This window comes from Leptonotus elevatus, chromosome 1 (genome assembly GCF_054856555.1).
Source record: "Leptonotus elevatus isolate MCC_2025b chromosome 1, RoL_Lele_1.0, whole genome shotgun sequence".
NCBI lineage: Eukaryota > Metazoa > Chordata > Actinopteri > Syngnathiformes > Syngnathidae > Leptonotus > Leptonotus elevatus.
In genome coordinates, this window is record NC_141239.1 from 14,165,001 (window position 1) to 14,184,291 (window position 19,291).

General features: G+C 39.5%; 2 protein-coding genes across 3 annotated transcripts in view; one reads left to right on the forward strand and one right to left on the reverse strand.

Moving 5' to 3' along the window:
- Positions 1-3,681, forward strand: part of LOC147180969 (uncharacterized) — an 11,622-nt gene extending 7,941 nt beyond the window's left edge. For both annotated transcript variants that reach the window (XM_086070379.1, XM_086070446.1), the window contains 3 exons: positions 753-818; positions 1,639-1,704; positions 2,845-3,681. In XM_086070379.1, coding sequence (XP_085926505.1) covers positions 753-818; positions 1,639-1,704; positions 2,845-3,009 — 297 coding nt within the window. In that variant the 3' untranslated portion in view covers positions 3,010-3,681. The remainder of the gene's footprint in view (positions 1-752; positions 819-1,638; positions 1,705-2,844) is intronic.
- Positions 1-19,291, reverse strand: part of LOC147180968 (ephrin type-A receptor 3-like) — a 153,060-nt gene that overhangs the window by 129,200 nt on the left and 4,569 nt on the right. The window lies entirely within an intron of this gene.

The window sequence follows — 19,291 nt, forward strand, 5'->3', positions numbered from 1 at the left end:
AAAAAAGATCTTGTCGCACGAATGGCTCATGCAATAGGTGAATTGCAAAGACATGCAACAAATGAATATTGGATTGTATACTTTAGTCTGATTTTGACCAATCAGAGACTACCTTAATTGCACATCACCATACGAGAACCGTATCGAGGGGCATTACTAACAAAAAATAACTTAATTGGATAAGATTAGATCACAATGAGCATGCTTATTTTTCCGCATTAACGTGTATTTTTTTTTCATTGGATTATAAAAATATATAGATATAGATAGATCTTTTTTTTTAGGTCCATGTCGAAATAATCTCCATCACTGTATAAAACACCCATGTCGCATGTTTTGTCAATACTGTGCAGCCCTCGCAGGTGCATAGTCCTCACAATGTCGTAGTTGTGAATAACTGACACTCTGAGGACAGTGTATTTACACACTGTGAATGTAAAATAAGTTTTCAGGGCTTGGAGTTACACATACAGTCCTCATAATTCATACTCTGGTCAGGTATGGACACTCTGAGGACTGTGTATTTTCTATTAATTGTTTCATTGTGAAAAATAGACATCACCAATTTACACTAACCATTAGTGCTGACGGATTATTTATTTTTGAAATGGCAAATAAAATGTGTTTGCATTCACAATACTTTAACCTATTCATTGTTCTGTATGTACTGTAACTGTGTAAATGCACAGGTACAGACTTGTGTGTTACTAAGAATTGAATTTTATATGTATTTTTCTCTTCATGTGTACCAGGTTTCAACTGAAGCACAACCTAAAGACATAACTGAAGACGTAGCTGTCACAGACCAAGTTGACCAGGTGACGAGATTTCTTTTTGAATGTTGACGTTGAAATACATTTTTCAGAAGCAAGACGTTGGCACAATATATAAAAAAATATCTTGTCGCACGAATGGCTCATGCAATATGTGTATTGCAAAGACAAGCAACAAATGAATATTGGATTGTATACTTTAGTCTGACTTTGACCAATCAGAGACTACCTTAATTGTGCATCGCCATACGAGAAACGTATCGAGGGGCATTACTAACAAAAAATAACTTAATTGGATAAGATTAGATCACAATGAGCATGTTTATTTTTCCGGATTATCGTGTATTTTTTTTCATTGGATTATAAAAATATATAGCTATAGATAGATCCTTTTTTTTTAGGTCCATGTTCAATGTCGAAATAATCTCCATTACTGTATAAAACACCCATGTCGCATGTTTTGTCAATACTGTGCAGCCCTCACAGATACTTAGTCCTCACAATGTTATAGTTGTGAATAACTGACACTGAGGACAGTGTATTCATACACCGTGACTGTAAAATAAGTTTTGAGGGCTTGGAGTTATTATACAATTCATACTCTGGTCAGGTATGGATTCTCTGAGGACTGTGTATTTTCTTGTTTTTGTTTCATTGTGAAAAATAGACGTCGCCAATTTACACAAACCTGTAGTGCAGAAGGATTTATTTATTTATTTTTGTAATGGCAAATAAAATGAGTTTGCATTTACAATACTTTAACCTATTAATTGTTCTGTATGTACTGTAACTGTGTAAATGCACAGGTACAGTCGTGTTACTAAGAATTGAATTTTATATGTATTTTTCTCTTCATGTGTACCAGGTTTCAACTGAAGCAAAACCTGAAGACATAGCTGAAGACGTAGCTGTCACAGACCAAGTTGACCAGGTGACGAGATTTCTTTTTGAATATTGATGTTGAAATCAGTTTTCAGAAGCAAGACGTTAGGAGTGAAGAGTGTAGAGTAGATGCTAGGGCTGAACTATATAACTAACAAATATAATCACAACAATTTTTTATGCAATGTGTATTGCCAAGACGTTCAAAATATTGTATCCAACAATAAGCTTGTATGGGACTAAAATTCCTACAAGTCAACATTAAAAATATCTCAAATTGAAGATTTGTTGGCAGTTTGGTGATTTGGATTATGCACTGTAGTGATCTTTTGTTCCCATTAATTTATTTATGGTGGATTTTAGAGATGAACTCGCTATCAATTTTATTTTATTTTTTTAAACAGAAGTGTAAACATCAGGTAGTTAATTTACTTGTATCAAGCTTGGATAAATGTGCTTTATGTTTTGGACCTTTCGCTGCACTAGAATGGACTGGCATGATGGGTATTTTATAATTGTCTCAATCTTAACGACTGTCTGACTCGGTAAAATAGAAAAGTCTACTGTAACTGAAGGACTGTATCACACAATATCTGTTTTAGGGGCAATGCCATAGATTAAGCATATTAACTATCCCTCTTGTTAAATGCTTCATCTCATCTTTCGAATAAATGTGACTAGATTTATAATAATCTTTAGTATGTGCACAAACTTTAGGTTCTAAATGCTTTTCTAGTTTGCTCCAGCATCTGGCACATATCCCGTTTAAAAAAAATGCAAAACTGCTTGATGATGAAGACCTTTGGTAAATTAACTTTAGCACATTAGCCCATCAATGGCGGGAGCTACTTCTGCCGCGAGCGCTCGACACTTTTCTCAAGCTTCTACTTCGAGTGTAACATCACTAAGTAACAGCGAAGTAAAGCTAGTAAATATTTATGACCACCCGCCAAAATGAATTTTAACCCGCATCTGGCAGGTTAATTTTAGAGCCACTGTATATATGCATAAGTATGTGTGCATCTACTGTATATATGGATATCATTGCTGTCCTGTGAAAAACACGTTTCCATTTTTAGGTCGCGGGCTGCTCTCCGGTAGCTCCTATGGTGGAAGTGTTTTTCACAGAACAGCGACAATATGTGTATGTATGTATGTATGTAATAATTGTTTTCGTTTAAAAAATTAGGTTGCTGATGTATCCAGTTCAAGTGAGGATTCGTTAGCAGAGGAATATGTTCCAGATTCTCACAGTACTTCGGACACTTCCTACATTGAACCTGTTTCAGAAATTCAGAAATCCGAAGGTATTTCAGGAATGAGCTATGAGAAAACTGCTCATCCTTTAAGATGAGAGGTAGTCATGTTTTAAAGAATAAAATGTTCAATGTTCACTGACTCTTTTGCATCTGGTTTCATGTCGAGCTTATCCATTACAAAGCTGTGTTTGACCTAGATAACCTGTTCACATAAGAAGCAGTTTTATTAACATACCAGTTTCAGTCTGTCCTAAAATTGTAAGTTGTAACATGAGCACCATGTTAAAACTTACAATTTTAGGACAGATCAGGTATGACTTTGCATTTCACAGTATTGTTATGTACAACAATGTGTCCTTATATCAGGTAAGTCATTACACATCAATGCCATTTTAGTTTGTGTAAAGTCAGAATGCCAGAACTTTCAAATCACTTCAGTGACATGGTTGCTGTGTGTTGTGTAAACTTTGTCCTTGTAATGTGAGTTGGTCCTCATAATTACCATTTTTGCAATGGGCGTGGCTTATTTAGGTCATTATCTATGTCCTCACAATTACGGATTTTTTCAGGTTTTTCTTTTTTTCGTGTGTTGAGTTTTTTCAAGTTTTGAAGTGAAATTTTCCTGGACAACCCCAAAAAAAATTTTTGGGTGCAAGTCCCATCTCTCTGGCATTAGCAGAAAGGGGTGTCCCTGTAATACACAATTAAACCGGTTTGGAAAAAATGTCCTCATAATACACAGAGGCAAGTATGTGTGTGTGTGTGTGTGTGTGTGTGTGTGTGGGGGTGTGTGTGTGTGTGTGTGTGGGGGTGTGTGTGTGTGTGTCCTAAGATAGGCTCATATTCAGCCTGATGACCAGTCTATGCCTCTGAGAAACACACACAATTTCCGGTTTGACGAGAATCTAAATACAATATGACATCACATACTATACCTTCCAAATGTGATCACATGAACAAAAACAATACACGACACATTTAAAAAAAAATTACCACCAAGTTGCATTGATACAAAACGACTTTTGATTGACAGCTGACTGCCAAGTTACTTTTTTGGTACTTTTTAGGTGACTCAACCAATATAAGTTTTCCCCTTATCTCCCTCACACACATACTATCCACACAACTGGTGAGCATATATATAGCGGCATACAAGTTGAGGGACGAGTGCACAGCCACCGCACGGCATTTCTATAAGTTGTTTACGATTCTGCAGCCTTGCTTTTTCCATTCAGGCCCTTACTTGCACAAACCCCAAAATATTTTCGAGAAAAGTTACATCATCCCAACTTTCCAAAATGCTCTGAACAGCTGTGGGGATGCTTGCAGATGTAAATATACGATTTGTATCATGGGCCCAAGCGTGTTCAGTTACTATATGTCAAGTACATACACAATACACAAATAACTTTTTTATGTGCAATATATAAAAAATATGCAAAAATGTTGATCATTGCATTGTTGATCAAGCTGGTCTTCTTTCTGCTCCTTTTCATTTAACACTGAAGAATATTGTTTTATATTGTCTTTTCTTTCTTTTTACAAATGAATGAAATAAATGATTGAAATGCATGAATTGTTTTCCAAAGTAAAAAACATTTTTTTTATTTTCATTCAACACAAAAATAGTAAATCCGCTTTCATGGAGGACTACAGAAATTGGATAATATATACTGATGAGAAGCCTAAATTCTTAATGTGGACAATTTTTTATTTAAAAAGGTAGATAAGTGATTTATCGATTATCTTTATTGGCCAAGTATGTAGAAACACACAAGGAATGTGTCTCTAGTAGTGTGAGCCACTCAAGTTTAGAACAGTCAACATTAATCATTGCACCTCTGAACACTGGTCAACATTTTGATGCCACGAACGTTTCAATGGTTTTAGGGCATTTTGATGTTGCAGAATCCAAAACTGACTTTGCTTTTTTTTCCAAATTGGCTCTAGTTTTAGAGATATTCCATATTTTGGTTCTTTAAAAAGTAAAATATTCAAGCTATGGCATTGCTATTCACTTTATGCTGCAACTTTGAGGCAATATTAGCAGTAAAAAAAAAAAAGCTAAAACAGGCGACTTCAAAGCACAATCACTACTTTTATCAACACTCAACGTACATTTTGTAAATGACCAAAACACATCAATCAATCAAATATCCAATACCCAAAAACTAGGGCCAAATCAAATAAATGGCTACCATTTTCAGATTCAGAAAATGAGCCAGAAACCATTCAAATATCTTTGGCACTTGGATTAAAAAAATATATATATTTATTTATTTATTCATTTAGTTAGTTAGTTAGTTCGTTTTTTTGCCCAGTGTAATAATTCGACTAAATTAAATAGCACATAAAAGTTACATTAAAAAAAAAGTTTAAAACTGTATGTGGTAAAAAAAAATTACAAGTGAACAGATCTAACAAGTTATTATAGTTATAGTTGTTTGCATTTTAAGATCTGTTTTTTTTTATTCATTGGGTTGTCAACACTTGTTTTTAAAGGTATAAATAAAGTTTATTATTATTATTATTATATAAGTTAAATACAACTGAACTGTACTCGGGGGTAGGGATTCTCTCTCTCTCTCTCTCTCTCTCTCTCTCTCTCTCTCTCTCTCTCTCTCTCTCTCTCTCTCTCTCTCTCTCTCTCTCTGTGTTGAGTATCCACTAGTGGAGCTTGGCATCACCTGCCAAGCCTCAAGCAGCGATGCCAACAGCCCGGCTGGCTAACAAAGAGACCAGGATGCTTTTACACTTTTTTTGCATACACACATTTAGAGATGATGCAAAAAGACCACCGCAGGGATGCGGAACACAGTACATAACTTCATGCATAGTTAATCAGGTTGTTTTTAATTGAGTACAAACAACTGACTACACGGGACAAGCTACTACTTTGTCCACTTTGCTGTTATTGTTTATCTCTTGTTTTATTCTCCACTGCCAATAAGGGTATTTTTTATGATAAATAAATAAATATACAAAACAACACACAATCCGCACACAAAAAAAAAAGGTCTAATATCCCATTCAAGCAAAATGCAAATGAGCAGTTAATTACAATCAGCAGGTGAATGTGGCGCCAAAGTTATCTTTACAAAACAATGAGTGTTTCTATTTGTTTTAATCATATTGATATCAAAAGTACTTTTGTGGGTTTTCTCCCACATTTCAAAAACAGATTTAACTTGCTTGTGACCAGTCCATGATGTACTCTATATTCTCTATTTCTAATTCAAAATCCACTGGGATAGGCTCAAGCACAACCGGAACCCCAACGAGAACCAGTGCTATAGGAAATGCATAGGTTGATAAAGATGTTATACTCTTTGCAAATCATGAATAATCAAGCTTTAAAGTTACAACTTGCATACTTACATAAACACGCTATTTAGCAACTACTTCCACACTTTTATAGTCTCCGTGCAAAATGTTTTAAATCCCTTAAACAATTTTATTTGGTTCAAGAGAACCTTAATGTGGAGTGTAAAACAAAATGATTATTTAATAAAGAGCTCCTTTTATAAGTAGTAAGGGAGATAAAGCATACTGTGGGCTCATTACAGTGCTACCTTGACTTGCAAGTTTCATTTTGTTTCAGCTCGTGTCTCAATGTATTCGTACAGGAATTTCCCCGTTCCATTGCGGGGGTTACGTTCGGCAATAAGTGATATCGAAATACCGTATTTAAATACTCACTATTCATGTTTGATAGCATTTAAGACACTTTTTTAAAGGTCTTTAAACACACATATAAAACAATATAAACACATTATAATATAAGGAGAGAGCAAGCGCAATGTATAACCAAAATACTGAACAAAGAGTGTAAAAGTGTATTGATCCCTTTCTGTTTACAGCAAACAAATCCCGTTTTTTTTTCCAAACTAACAAAATCATCATCTCACAATATGCATGAATAATCATGCTCAATGATGTACATTATGAAATGAACCCGCTTTCTGTAGGTGTAAAAAGCAGGATGGAAGAACATTTGACATTCAATAAACTTCAGCAAAAACTAGGCTGAACTTAAAATACTTCCTGTTTTCAACTGTCTTCTTTTCATATTTACAGTGTTTACAAATGTGTGCCACTATTTGAAGGTGAATTATGGAATTACAGTACCACAAAATAGGATATTTACAAACTGAAATTAAAAAAATAATTATTATTATTATATTGCGCAATAGCGGGACTGCAAAACCCGCAATGGAAAATTGATAAGTGTAAATACATTTTCAATCAACAGCCAGCCGCAAGCTTACACTGCATTAGCAGGTCAGACAAAGAGGCATCACAGCCAGGTTGAGCACCACAGACCTAGTGAACCCAACATTGCGGTTGGAACGGAAGAGGAACACCAGGCTTCCGGGCAGAGCCCACAGCAGCAGCAGAACACCCCACAGCAGAAGAAGAACACATCACGCACGAGCAGCAGAACTGCCCACAGCAGGAGAGCAACATCACAATAAGAAAGGCAAGTACGCGGAGCTGGCAACAATGTGCGCACAAGTGGGGTGGAGAGCATTTACCTTCCCCAGTGGAGGTCGAGTGTAGGGGCTTCACCGGGGCATCTACACAGCGACTCCTGAAAACACTTGGAGTCAAAGGAGCCAACAGGAAGCAAGCTCTTCACGACCTCGCGGAGAAGGCCGAGCAGGGGAACTTTTGGCTTTGGCTCAGAAGAAAAGATAGGGCGTGGGAAAAAGAAGGATCCTGAGCAGGCTGCAGGGGGCGGTAGGGAGACGAACCTATCACTGCTCCACCACCTGGAGATGTTCCGGGGATAATGGAGCAAAACATCAGGGAAGGGTGGTCTCCGGCTGATGACCCTGCAGCCTTGCACAATGGCACGGTCGGAGGTGCGTCAGGCAGAAATGCCAAGCAGGTACAACTACCTGTGCTTGCATCTGTTTTCCCTGGTACCCCAGTGACTACTGTGAACAGAGCAGTTGGCATCCAGGAAAGACTGGAGGGCTGCCAGGGAAGTCTGGCTGATGGCGTGAAAGACAGCACCAGGGGTGGAAAGGCTAGTTACCCACTCCACACGCCCAGACAACTGGACACCAGATTGCTGGACACCCAAGCTAACTACAAGCAAGTCAAGAGGAAAACAGCCCATTGGTCCTCCGACAGGCGGGATGGAAGATGGACCAACACGGACGGATAACACGGTAACGAACGATATGGAAAGGAACAAAAGGATCCAGAGACATTGCTGCTGTGGATGGAGTAAAGTAACAACTTACCATGGTCTGCGCATCCACCAAGGGAAGACAAAGTGTGTTGGCAACAGCCAGCCAGCCGCAAGCTTGCACTGCATTAGCAGGTCAGACAAAGAGGCATCACAGCCAGGTTGAGCACCACAGAGCTAGTGAACCTAACATTGCGGTTGGAACGAAAGTGGAACATCAGGCTTCCGGGCAGAGCCCACAGCAGCAGCAGAACACCCCACAGCAGGAGAAGAACACATCACGCATGGAGCAGCCATAGCCGAGCAAGGTAGCTTATTGGCTCTGGCTCAGAAGAAAAGACGTGGGGGAAAGAAGGATCCTAAGCAGGCTGCAGGGGGCGGTAGGGAGACGAACCTATCGCTGCTCCACCACCTGGAAATGTTCCGGGGATAATGGAGCGAAACATCAGGGAAGGGTGGTCCCAGGCTGATGACCCTGCAGCCTTGCACAATGGCACCGTCGGAGGTGCGTCAGGCAGAAATGCCAAGCAGGTACAACTACCTGTGCTTGCATCCGTATTGAAATAAATAAAAATGCCAATCTGTTCCGGCCCCCCAAAAACCACTGCAGTATTTTTGTTACATGTTTATGAAGAAGAAAATAGCACAGTGTTGTATAAAAGAGAACATAAACGTATGTGCGTATGTGTTTATCTGTGTCCTTAAGGTACTCAGTCACTGACTTCACCGCGTTTCCTCTCGTCTGACAGTTGAGCCCGGTGAGGGAGGGAGGATGTTGTCAGGGCAACACACGAGCCGACGGAGAGCAGGACTGAGGGGTGCAAACAGTTGAGCTATGAACTTTCGGAATAAAGCAGCCCCGCAGCAGGAGCGCTCCACTCACTGCTGTCTTTTCATCAGTCCTCTCTCCACTCATCCACAACCCACCACTCGTTTTTCTTCTAGTTATCTCTCGCCGTGCTCATCCCCTGGTCATGTCACTTTAATGGAGACTGTGTATGTATGGGTGCTTGCTCGTGTGTTCTTTGCTTACGACTTTCCATGATTGTTTCATAACTGGTCTTTTTCATGTGAGGTAGCAAGGACTGCATCACGATTAAGGTTGAGTTTACACAGTTGTTGCCTGTTTTCAAAAGGCTTTTGAGTGCAGTGGTCACCCGTTATCATTATTGTTTTTCTTTTTACGTTTTTGATGACGTTTTGCACTTACTTACAGTAATGCCCTCGCAGGTGGGAAAGGAGAGCCTCTGCCGCTGATGCCCTTTGTGCTTAATTATTATTATTTATTTATTTTGCATTCAAATACATGCAGAATTTGATTCAATATTTAAGAGTGATTCAAAGGAGTGGGTGGGGATAAAACTATACAAAGAAAATTGCAGATTTTGATATTTTGCAAGTGGGTTGGGAACGTATCTCCAAGAAAGCTAGATATAAAATATTAGAGCTGTCACTGTTGAATCTGTTTATCCTATCAACTAGTTGATTGCATACTCGACTAATCAAACAGCAGGTGTGCTTGGAGTCATTCCCGACTCAATTTCAACTTTCCAACAGAGGGAGCTAATAGATTGTCAGAAGGTCATGTTACAGTAGAAAGGATGTTTATGATAACTGGAAATGTCTGTGGCAGGATTTTTATCCAAATGTTGGAGTTTAGACTTTAGTGAAAATGTGAAAAACGAACATACGATTTATGCCCCGTTTCAGAAATATTTTTCGAATAAGAGGAGAGGGGACTGCCCCAGTAGTAGTATCTGGTCAAAACGTGCTACTAGGTATAAGGCATTGTTTATTTACAATACCTGTTTCCAGAGCTAAAATTCGCATTTTCCTTTTATCAATACGCTGAAATGTTCTAACCTTGCTCTGCAGGCTGAATTCTCGCAACATTTGTGAGTTCACAAACTCCAGAGAATGCATATTGTACTGAGCCCATTGATCTTCATCGATCCGTTCGGACCAATCAAAGAACGACATTATGTTAGGAGGCGGGATGTGCTGCTGTGAAGAAACCAGGAAGCGCAGACACCGTATGAAACAAACTAAACTAACATGGATGAATGGACGCTGCAATTCTGTTCTCGCAGTATTGCTCACCGTTTCCTTGTTGAATGTTGAACAGCGAGAGGCGCTTTGTGCATTTTTAGCTGGAAAAGATGTTCATGGTTTTTTTTTCCGCCTACGACGAGAACGAAGACGACATTTTCATCCGTGGCCATTATTGGTCAAAACCAAAGTTAGGTAGACGTGCACTAGATTCCGCCTTGTCCAATCAGCTCGAGGTATTGTACAGAATGCCCCGCCTTTGCCGAGCAAATCACCGAGGAGCAGTCCCAGATTGATATTGTGGAGAACTCTCTTGAGTGAGTCACAATTATCAATCTGGCTATTCCCAGGTCAGACAAATCTATCTCTTCCAAGCGAAAAAACGTTATGCGAAATTTAGGCCTTTTTCTTTTCCCTAATTTTACATTCATTTTTATTATCAGAATTCTTGAAAATTTGAATAAAAATAGGTGGATGGATTATAAAAAAATGTACAGTGGATCCTGTACATGCTGACAACAAAGCTTCAGAACAAACATTTTGTGTCAAACTATTTTTGTGGTTGTCTTATTCAAATTGGTCGACTTTTTTCCATACTGTAAATACTACGCGACTGGGAAGCGCATTTTTTATGATGACTGGAAGACTGGGATCACACATTTAATGACTCGATGAGGGATCGCAGACTACATGATTCGTAAAGACGACTGAAGCCAACTAAAAGCATGAAACTCGTGCAAACAACAGTTTCTGCCTAGTTCATTTTGATGATTTTACATTAGCCGTTTGTCAATTTTGATCCGTTCTTACAACCTTGTGATTTCGTGAAACGTCATCAGTTGCGACCCAAGTACTGTTCCAATTAAAAGTAGGCTACTGTTAGAGTAGACAATATTAATTATTGTACTCTTTGCGTGTTCAATTAACTGAATGGTGAGATCCTGGTGAAGAAGTCCCTTTGCAAAGGTAAATAATTATCAGAAGCTTCTGATGACAAAAGGCTGACGACACTGAAGCCGTGTTCTGGTCAGATTGTGTCTTCGGCTCCCCGTCACATCATCATTTATTCAAAAGTGGGTGAAAAGTCTCCACCCATCAGCCCACAGTACATTTGGTTACAACTCAGTGAATACAAGAGAATCTGTTCCCATGGGTATAAATCAGATTAGAGAAAAACAATAATAATAAGCCTGTGACTCCCTTCTTCCGACCGGCAGAGACCGGCCCTCCCATTTGAGATAGCAAATGTACAAACCCGTTGCCCTTTCTAATGAAAGTAACACAGATAAGAATACAATTCTATTCATTGAGCCATACTGCTATAACTAAATCCAAAACGGCTAAAATATAAATTAAAACTAAAAAAACAATGTTAATAACTCATCATTCCCTCATTTGAGCTCTTGAGAGCTCAACACATTAAAACATTTTTTTCACACAAAACAACACCAAACTTAGTTAAAAATATTGAAGAAAAACAAACAAAATCCCCATATGCACATTTCTCACTCACAAACCCCCACCTTTTAAAAGCTAGGTCACACACTCAAATACATACGCACACACTCTTTAATCATTAGAAAATAATAAACGGTTTTATTCTATCAATTCAATGATTGTGTGGTAAAAATAATTATTGAAGTAAAACAATAATAATAAGCCTGTGACTCCCTTCTTCCGACCGGCAGAGACCGGCCCTCCCATTTGAGATAGCAAATGTACAAACCCGTTGCCCTTTCTCATGAAAGTAACACAGATAAGAATACAATTCTATTCATTGAGCCATACTGCTATAACTAAATCCAAAACGGCTAAAATATAAATTAAAACTAAAAAAACAATGTTAATAACCCATCACTACGAATAAACCAAGGACGCACGAAATACCCAGAAGTTGTTCTTGTCAGCTAGCTTAAACTGCTATCACAGAATTACGTCAGAGGATGGGGGTTAACAAGTACAAACCCGTTTCCATTTAAAAAGAGATTTGTGTATTTAGGAAGAGCGTTCTCGCGTATGCTCTAAGTATGACTGCTTGGTGGTTTCACGAGACCATACTCCATGTGTTTATATTGAGAAACAGCCATTGCATCACGTCAGTTCCACCACTGTGTCATCATCTGTGATCCTCACAGAAATATTATTGAGTTTCAAATATTGTACGCTTATTTTCACATTGGAGTTAAGACAGAGGATTATTCAAATGTACAAATTCAGCACATCAATCATACATTGATGACTTTACTATGAGCGGTCTTGATGAAAGCGTGGCAGCCGCAACAAAAAATGGTGTAATTCTTCAAATAACTAGAAAGTGCTCTTCCCTCAGAAATTACACTGGAATATCAGAGAAGCTACGTCCACGCTGAAATGTCCAAGAAAGCATATAATAGAGTAACCTAGACAGGCATCCATAACCAGCTATTCGGCACCGGCTGAAAACAGGCCAGGCCAATCAAATTTGTCTATTTGCGTGACGTTGTCTTCGTGAGCAACGTCACTCTTCACTCTTCAAGTTTTTCCCGCAACAACGACATCATTCGACGTCATTCACTACTGTCTCTCTTTGGCTAGTAGCCATGTTGGATTTTTACTCCGTCTCCGCAATAAATTAAAAGACTTCAACGACTCGCTTTTTTGACGTCACGTCCGCTCTTCGCTCATTGGTTCATTCCACTGTCTGTTAGCTTAGGTTGGCCCCGCCGCAGAAATGCAACTGATAGGGCGGGTGACCAGACTCAATCTCCGGCAAAGCCGCGAGTGAGTCTGGATTTCCAGGCTAATAATAGAGGGCCTTACTTCTAATTAACACATCACGACATATTAGAACCCCCAGATGCCATTTACATGCCCCCAATGGACTGTGATCAGTTCTTATGCCTCTCAGCAGTGACATAATAACATGATTCTGACTACATTGTCAAGCTTTCCTGCTTTCAGAAGACATATTAGCTGCTATTGCATACAGTTTATACTCTATACTGACAGCATTAACGTAGCACCCAAAAAATGACATTGTGACAGACTATGGAGAGTGTGTGTGTGCGTGAATTTGTCTGCTGGTTGAATGCGTGCTGTGTTGAACTGTGACACCCAGTCAGACGCAGACACTTGTTTCTTTATAATAAGCGATGCCGACACCTCATCAAGGGCAAAGAGCAACACCCACACACACAAGCGCATGCCTTCACTTCACACAAACAGAGGGGACCTTGAGGATTTACACACAACCGCGCAAACGATCAACACGACACGATATTTGACACCCGCAGCATTCATTATGTGAATCAAATGAAGTCCTTAAAAGAATGACTGTGTCACTAAAGCCGCTGAATGAGACAGCGTTGGTGACTGTGCAGCTCTAATGTTGCCATGCTCAGATCTGTGGTGCCGTTCCTGTATTTCTTCTTGACCTTTTACAGTGTAAGACATTTACCCTGATGAGGGCAGAGTCCTGATAGCCTGTGGACTCACACTTCTGTCACACAGTGGTTGGCCACAGGAGGGGAAATTAGAGCAGTGGGCCTTAGCAGTTGACATGGATAGGAAATCACATGGCAGGCAGGTTGTTACTAGTGATGCGCATACACACACACACACGACAATGTCTGTCACTGCCAAATAGCCAAAGGAGCTTTGTCCAAAGGTTTTGTTGTGGCTTTTTCTTATGATTTAGCGTAATAATATTAGTTTTTTTTGTAAAAAAATAAATAAATACATTTTAACATATGCTCATGCTTGATGTTTGGAATTGTATGTGTGAGTGGCAAAATGGCCGCCCCATGACATGAATAAAAGCGGGTGGATTTTGCTTTTTAACTCATATTCCGCAAACGCAATATTAAACTTGCAAACTTACATACAAAGGGTAAACTATATATTAGGTACAGGAATATATCATTGCGGGTATCAAGAGGTGTCTGAATCAGTATTGCACATTCATTTATAACGTTTTCCTACACACCTGTGGAAGCTGCTCCTTGCTGTGCATTGCACACACATTTCGGTAAACTGGAAGCACTGCTAACAAGATTTTTTTTGGGCCATTCAGCAAAGTTCAAATATCATTTGGATATAGAGTATTCCCTTGTTTCTCGCTGGTGTTACGTTCCAAAAACTACCCGTGTTAATTAATTTATTATTTATTTTCCATTAATTATATATATTTTTCATTTATTATATGTTTTTTCGCTTTGGTATGATTTTTATTATGAATATTTTTTTTATTCATCATATATGTTCTTTTTTTATTTACAATATTTTTTCCATTAAAAGTATTTTTTTATTTACTTATTATACACAGTATATATATATATATATTTTGCATTTATTCTAAATGTTTTTTCGTTCATACTATATTGTTTTCATTTATTATATATGTTTTAAGGCTAACACCACACCACACACTTTATACATGCATTTTTCTTGATCGCCGTTAACATTTTAAACACAGTAGGCCTTTGTAGATTTTTAAATAATAACAATAAAATAGAATTAAACTAATAACCAAAACATTTATTTGAGAAACAAAAATATAACGGCGATCGATCCATTTTGTCCGGCCGGTATATTTCCCCCCAAAATTTTTTTTTTTTTTTAATTGTAATTAAAAATAACACACATAACAACAACAACAAAACAGCGGTTAGAAATAACACTCTTAATTTTAATGACAATGATACAAGGCTGAGAAATCCATTTTGACCGCATTGTCGGGTCTGGCGGTCTCAGTACGATAAGCTGGTCGGCAGTCGATCCGCAGCGCATACGCAGCCGGTGTAATATGAACAAGCTGGAAAAGGAAACAAATCGGCAGAGCAGATTCCGCAATGCACATGCATGCGGTGTAATCGTGGGGTAAGCACGAGCGTTCCAGGGCATGAAATTGGGAAACTGTCAAGCCTCTATCTCCAGGTCGTGAAGGCGACGGACAAGGTCGGACAGGCCATACGTCATTGGAAAGGTCTCGTCGAGACAAATCCAAGGATGCCCGTATGTCCCCGGTAGGACGTAGGGCTGGGGACATACAGCCGGCCAAAGACCTCCAGGACACTGAGGATTTTTAAAACGTTACCTCGCCGGCGGTGGTTCCCATCCCGGGTAAAAATGTGTCGTTTGTCGGCCCTTTATCTCTTCATTTGAATTATGAAGGTACGAGGCAGGACACGTAAACCCATTTTGACCAGGACCGATGGCCACGAAACGCTACTCGTGCGCTCGTGGCCGGCGGGCCCGCGTGAACCGTATAGCGGGTGGTGGACGCATGACGGGCACGACTGCATGGTTCGGGGCAGACAATCTTAATTTTAATGATGAAGATATGAGGTAGGACACGTAAACCCATTTTGACCGCAGGACCACATCGCCCAGGTGCCCTCGAAACTCCACTTAAGCGTTGTGGACAGTGCGGGTCTGTGTGAACCATGGTAAGCGGCGCGCTGAGCACGGACGGCGCGTGCATACATCCAAAAAAACAACAACAAAAACACGCTGTAAAAAACAAAACAATTTATGCAGTAAAAAGTCTTCTTTATGGTGTTGGTCAATTATTAAATTCAACTGTGTAATATCTATTAAACTGTAGCAGCACAAACGAACGAAACAGATTATTTCCCCCACATTTTGTGAGTGCTGATTCAGCCACCATGTACAAAGTGCCCGATCACGTCTTTTGCCTTCATTTAATAACTATACAATCGAGCTACATCTACACGACTAACTGATTCAGTAATTGACTCCCCTGATATGAAGTAAACTCCACACAAGCAATGAGGATGATCCTCCGTCTTCTTGCTCACCCTTTTTATGGCTGCTGTGATTCATTGGCTACACGTTGGTTCCTCTAGTAGCTTGGAGAATGCTCCATCCTGTTTTTATTGTGTGCCTTTTCTCATTGTGGCAGCTGATCCGCAACAGCTGTCAAACATTGTGAAAGTGGCGTTTGCCGCTTACTCAAGTGGCAGACGCGTTTTCTATGCTGCCAAAATGGCTTCGCTGATGCCCATTTTGGGACGCGTGATGTCAACGTCTGGATCTCTATTGGCTACAGAAGTGTCACATGTCCACTTTCTCTCTGGTTTAGATGCCTGTATTGATCAGTCAGTTTTCGTTTAAAACGCTTTTCAAGAAAACTTTTTCATAAATGTTTACATCTACCAGAAAAATCACAGAATTTCATGGCAATAAGTCAGAATGTCATGGACACAGGAATGCCTAAAATGTCACTTGTCCAGTGGTCGAAGATAAGAAAAATGTGCCCCTCCAAATCTGCTTGATGTGAAAGGACTGTAGAAAGAAATTTGTCCATGTTTATCAGAGCGCGCATTCCATGTCTACTGTATGGTGAACCAAATCCTGGAGTATTTGTTTCTCAAGCTGCTAAATGTCCCCCGTTTCACTAACACAGCATGAGTCAAGCCTGCAGTGCAAACAGAGAACAGCAAATGCGGAAGCAACCTAATTCAATTAGGCCACATTTGGGGTCAGGAAAATAGGAGTAAGGGCTTGTAACTGTATATGTGTGTTGGTGATGAAGACTCTAGAGGGGATGTAGAATTATGGGGGGTTACAGAGAGAAGGTCCAATGATCAAGTAAGTGTGACCAGTTAAGGGCTTCCTCAGTAGGGGGTCCATTCACCCACGAAGGAGAACAGACATTAATGACTTCCACATGAGCATTGATGCTAGCCAACATGAGTGGCACGGCGTCCAGGCTGGGGGAAAAAATATGGACTAAGGATGAAGTTGGTTCACCAGAGCAATTGCCACAGAGGCTATTGATGATATTCTTCTCTCGGAAAGCCAGTGTTGAAACGGCTATGTTAGAGTTAATTGTGTAATGTGGATTCAGGACCTCTGTAACGGTTTTGTAAATATGTTCTTTCTTCGAAGCATGACATAAGTTAAGCTAACATATTTACATATAAATTGATCAACCTAACAAATGAAACCTGTAGATATGACTCGGGCTTCAAAGAGGTGGCATATTTCAACTCAGCAAACTTTTTGGAAACGGGAAAAGTTAGTTCATTGAAGCAGCAAAAAAAAAAAAGGAATGCTGACTAAAACATGTTCCTTGTGGTTCAGATGCTGTAGTGTGGCCTCAATACTTTGCGGTAGCATGCAAGATTTTAGAAATAATTTGTGCACGATACACGTGGTGGTGGTGGAATTCACAGTGAAGCAGGGGGTGTGGCCTCAATAAGCCTGCGGGACGCTGCTTTTTGCATATGTGGGACTGGGAGAAGTGCATAGCGGAAATTCTACGGAATTTGCAACAAATCTGGTTTCAATAGTTGTTATACTGCTTTTACAGCTAAACAACCAATCTAGTTATGAAATATACACTTATAAACAATGTTGCCTTGACTTAAGAGTTTAATTCTGTGAACATACTCATAACTAAAAACACTTTTCAAATCACTTATCTCAAATAATTTTGCTTAAGGGGTTTAACAAACGGCAGTTTGAACTTGAAATTCATTATTTGGTTTAAAAGATGCGAGCGCATCAAATTGAACTCAATCGAATCGTTCCAATTTAAAATGTATCACGATACGTATCAAATTGTCCTTTGTTGGAGAGAGATATTTTAAAGGAAATTGCACATCTACAGTACTGGCAACTTCATTTGTAAAACGACAACAAAAAAGGAATTGCATCATACCCTCTTGAACTGAGCTGTACCATATTGAATCGAATCGTAATCCCATCGAGTCCAACCAGATTGAACTATTCCATTTTCAAATCGAACCGTCCTTGAATCATTTCGCACCCAATAAATGGAAAACCGAATCGAATCGTCTTTTGTGGAGACCTGACATGCACACCCCGAATGTCTGACACTTTCTTTGCTCTTTTGCAGAGTAGACTTGGCTAGCGTATATATAGCATATATGTTGACTAGGGTTGTGCCCAAAAAATCGATTCTCATAAGAATCGCGATTCTCATTTAGTATGATTCAGAATCGATCCTAAATGTCCCAAAATCGTTTTTATTTAAATTATTTTATACTTTCTTTCCTTTGTTTGTGTGTGCCTTTATTGGGAGCGCTGTTCATGTTGTACCCGATTTGGCCACTTAGGAGCAGTGTGGTTCCACGCAGTCTGATACACTGTTACGTTGTAGCCACATTAGAGAGTAGAAGGAAGAAGTCACAATTAAGTTATTCCAATAAAAGTTGTTTTTTTGCAGCGTGGAGCCGTTCTTTTGAGTGATAAAAGTGCCGCGGAGTAGCGCGCTAATTAGCATTAGCGAGTCAGACTGGAGTAGATCATTACAATTCCTTGAACATCTATAAATTGAAGCAAAAATCATTGTCAATCAAATCATTTTGAATCAAAAATCGTTCTTCATCGAAAATTCGGAATCAAATCGTGCACCCAAAAATCGGAATCAAATCGAATCGTGAGACATTCAGAGATTCCCACCCCTAATGTAGTCATTTATCCAATATCCGGTTTGGGCCGTACACTTTGTGTCAATCGTTTTGTTAGATGATCAGAGCAAAGAATAAAAAGAATGGTGCATATAAAGTTTGAACCTGCAATGATGATACAGCCTGATGCAGAGGCACTAGTAAAATGACGCTCATTGTGCTATGCTAATCTAGCCAGCCGCTTGCTTTACATTCCGATTGCGGTTAACACTGAAAGTATTTTCATTTCACTCCCGACTAGAATCTGACAACGCAGCCATGAAGCAAAACGCATACAACAAAGAGCAAAGATCAATGAGATACATTTGAAATAACAGCAGCTGATTTGTGTGGTTTATTTATGACTACAAGACAAAGCCTCACTGGGGTTTAATCAGTATGTGTTGCCACAACACATCTCTTTGTCTCTTGTTTCACCTCACTCCTATGGCTTTGCGTCTTTCTTGTGCTTCGCATTGATAATAACACAAACCCACAGACACACACACACACACACCCACACCCACGCACACAAACTTAGTATGTGTTCCTAGCCTTCACTCCAGAATCATTCCCTGTCACTGTGCTGTATTTATAGGCTCATCTATCAGCTAGCCGCAGGAATACTTGACGTTATTCTCTGGACCAAGACCACCAAACTGCCCCCAAGCCATACATTAGGCTGGAATGAGTGTCTGTGGGCGCGCATGCACA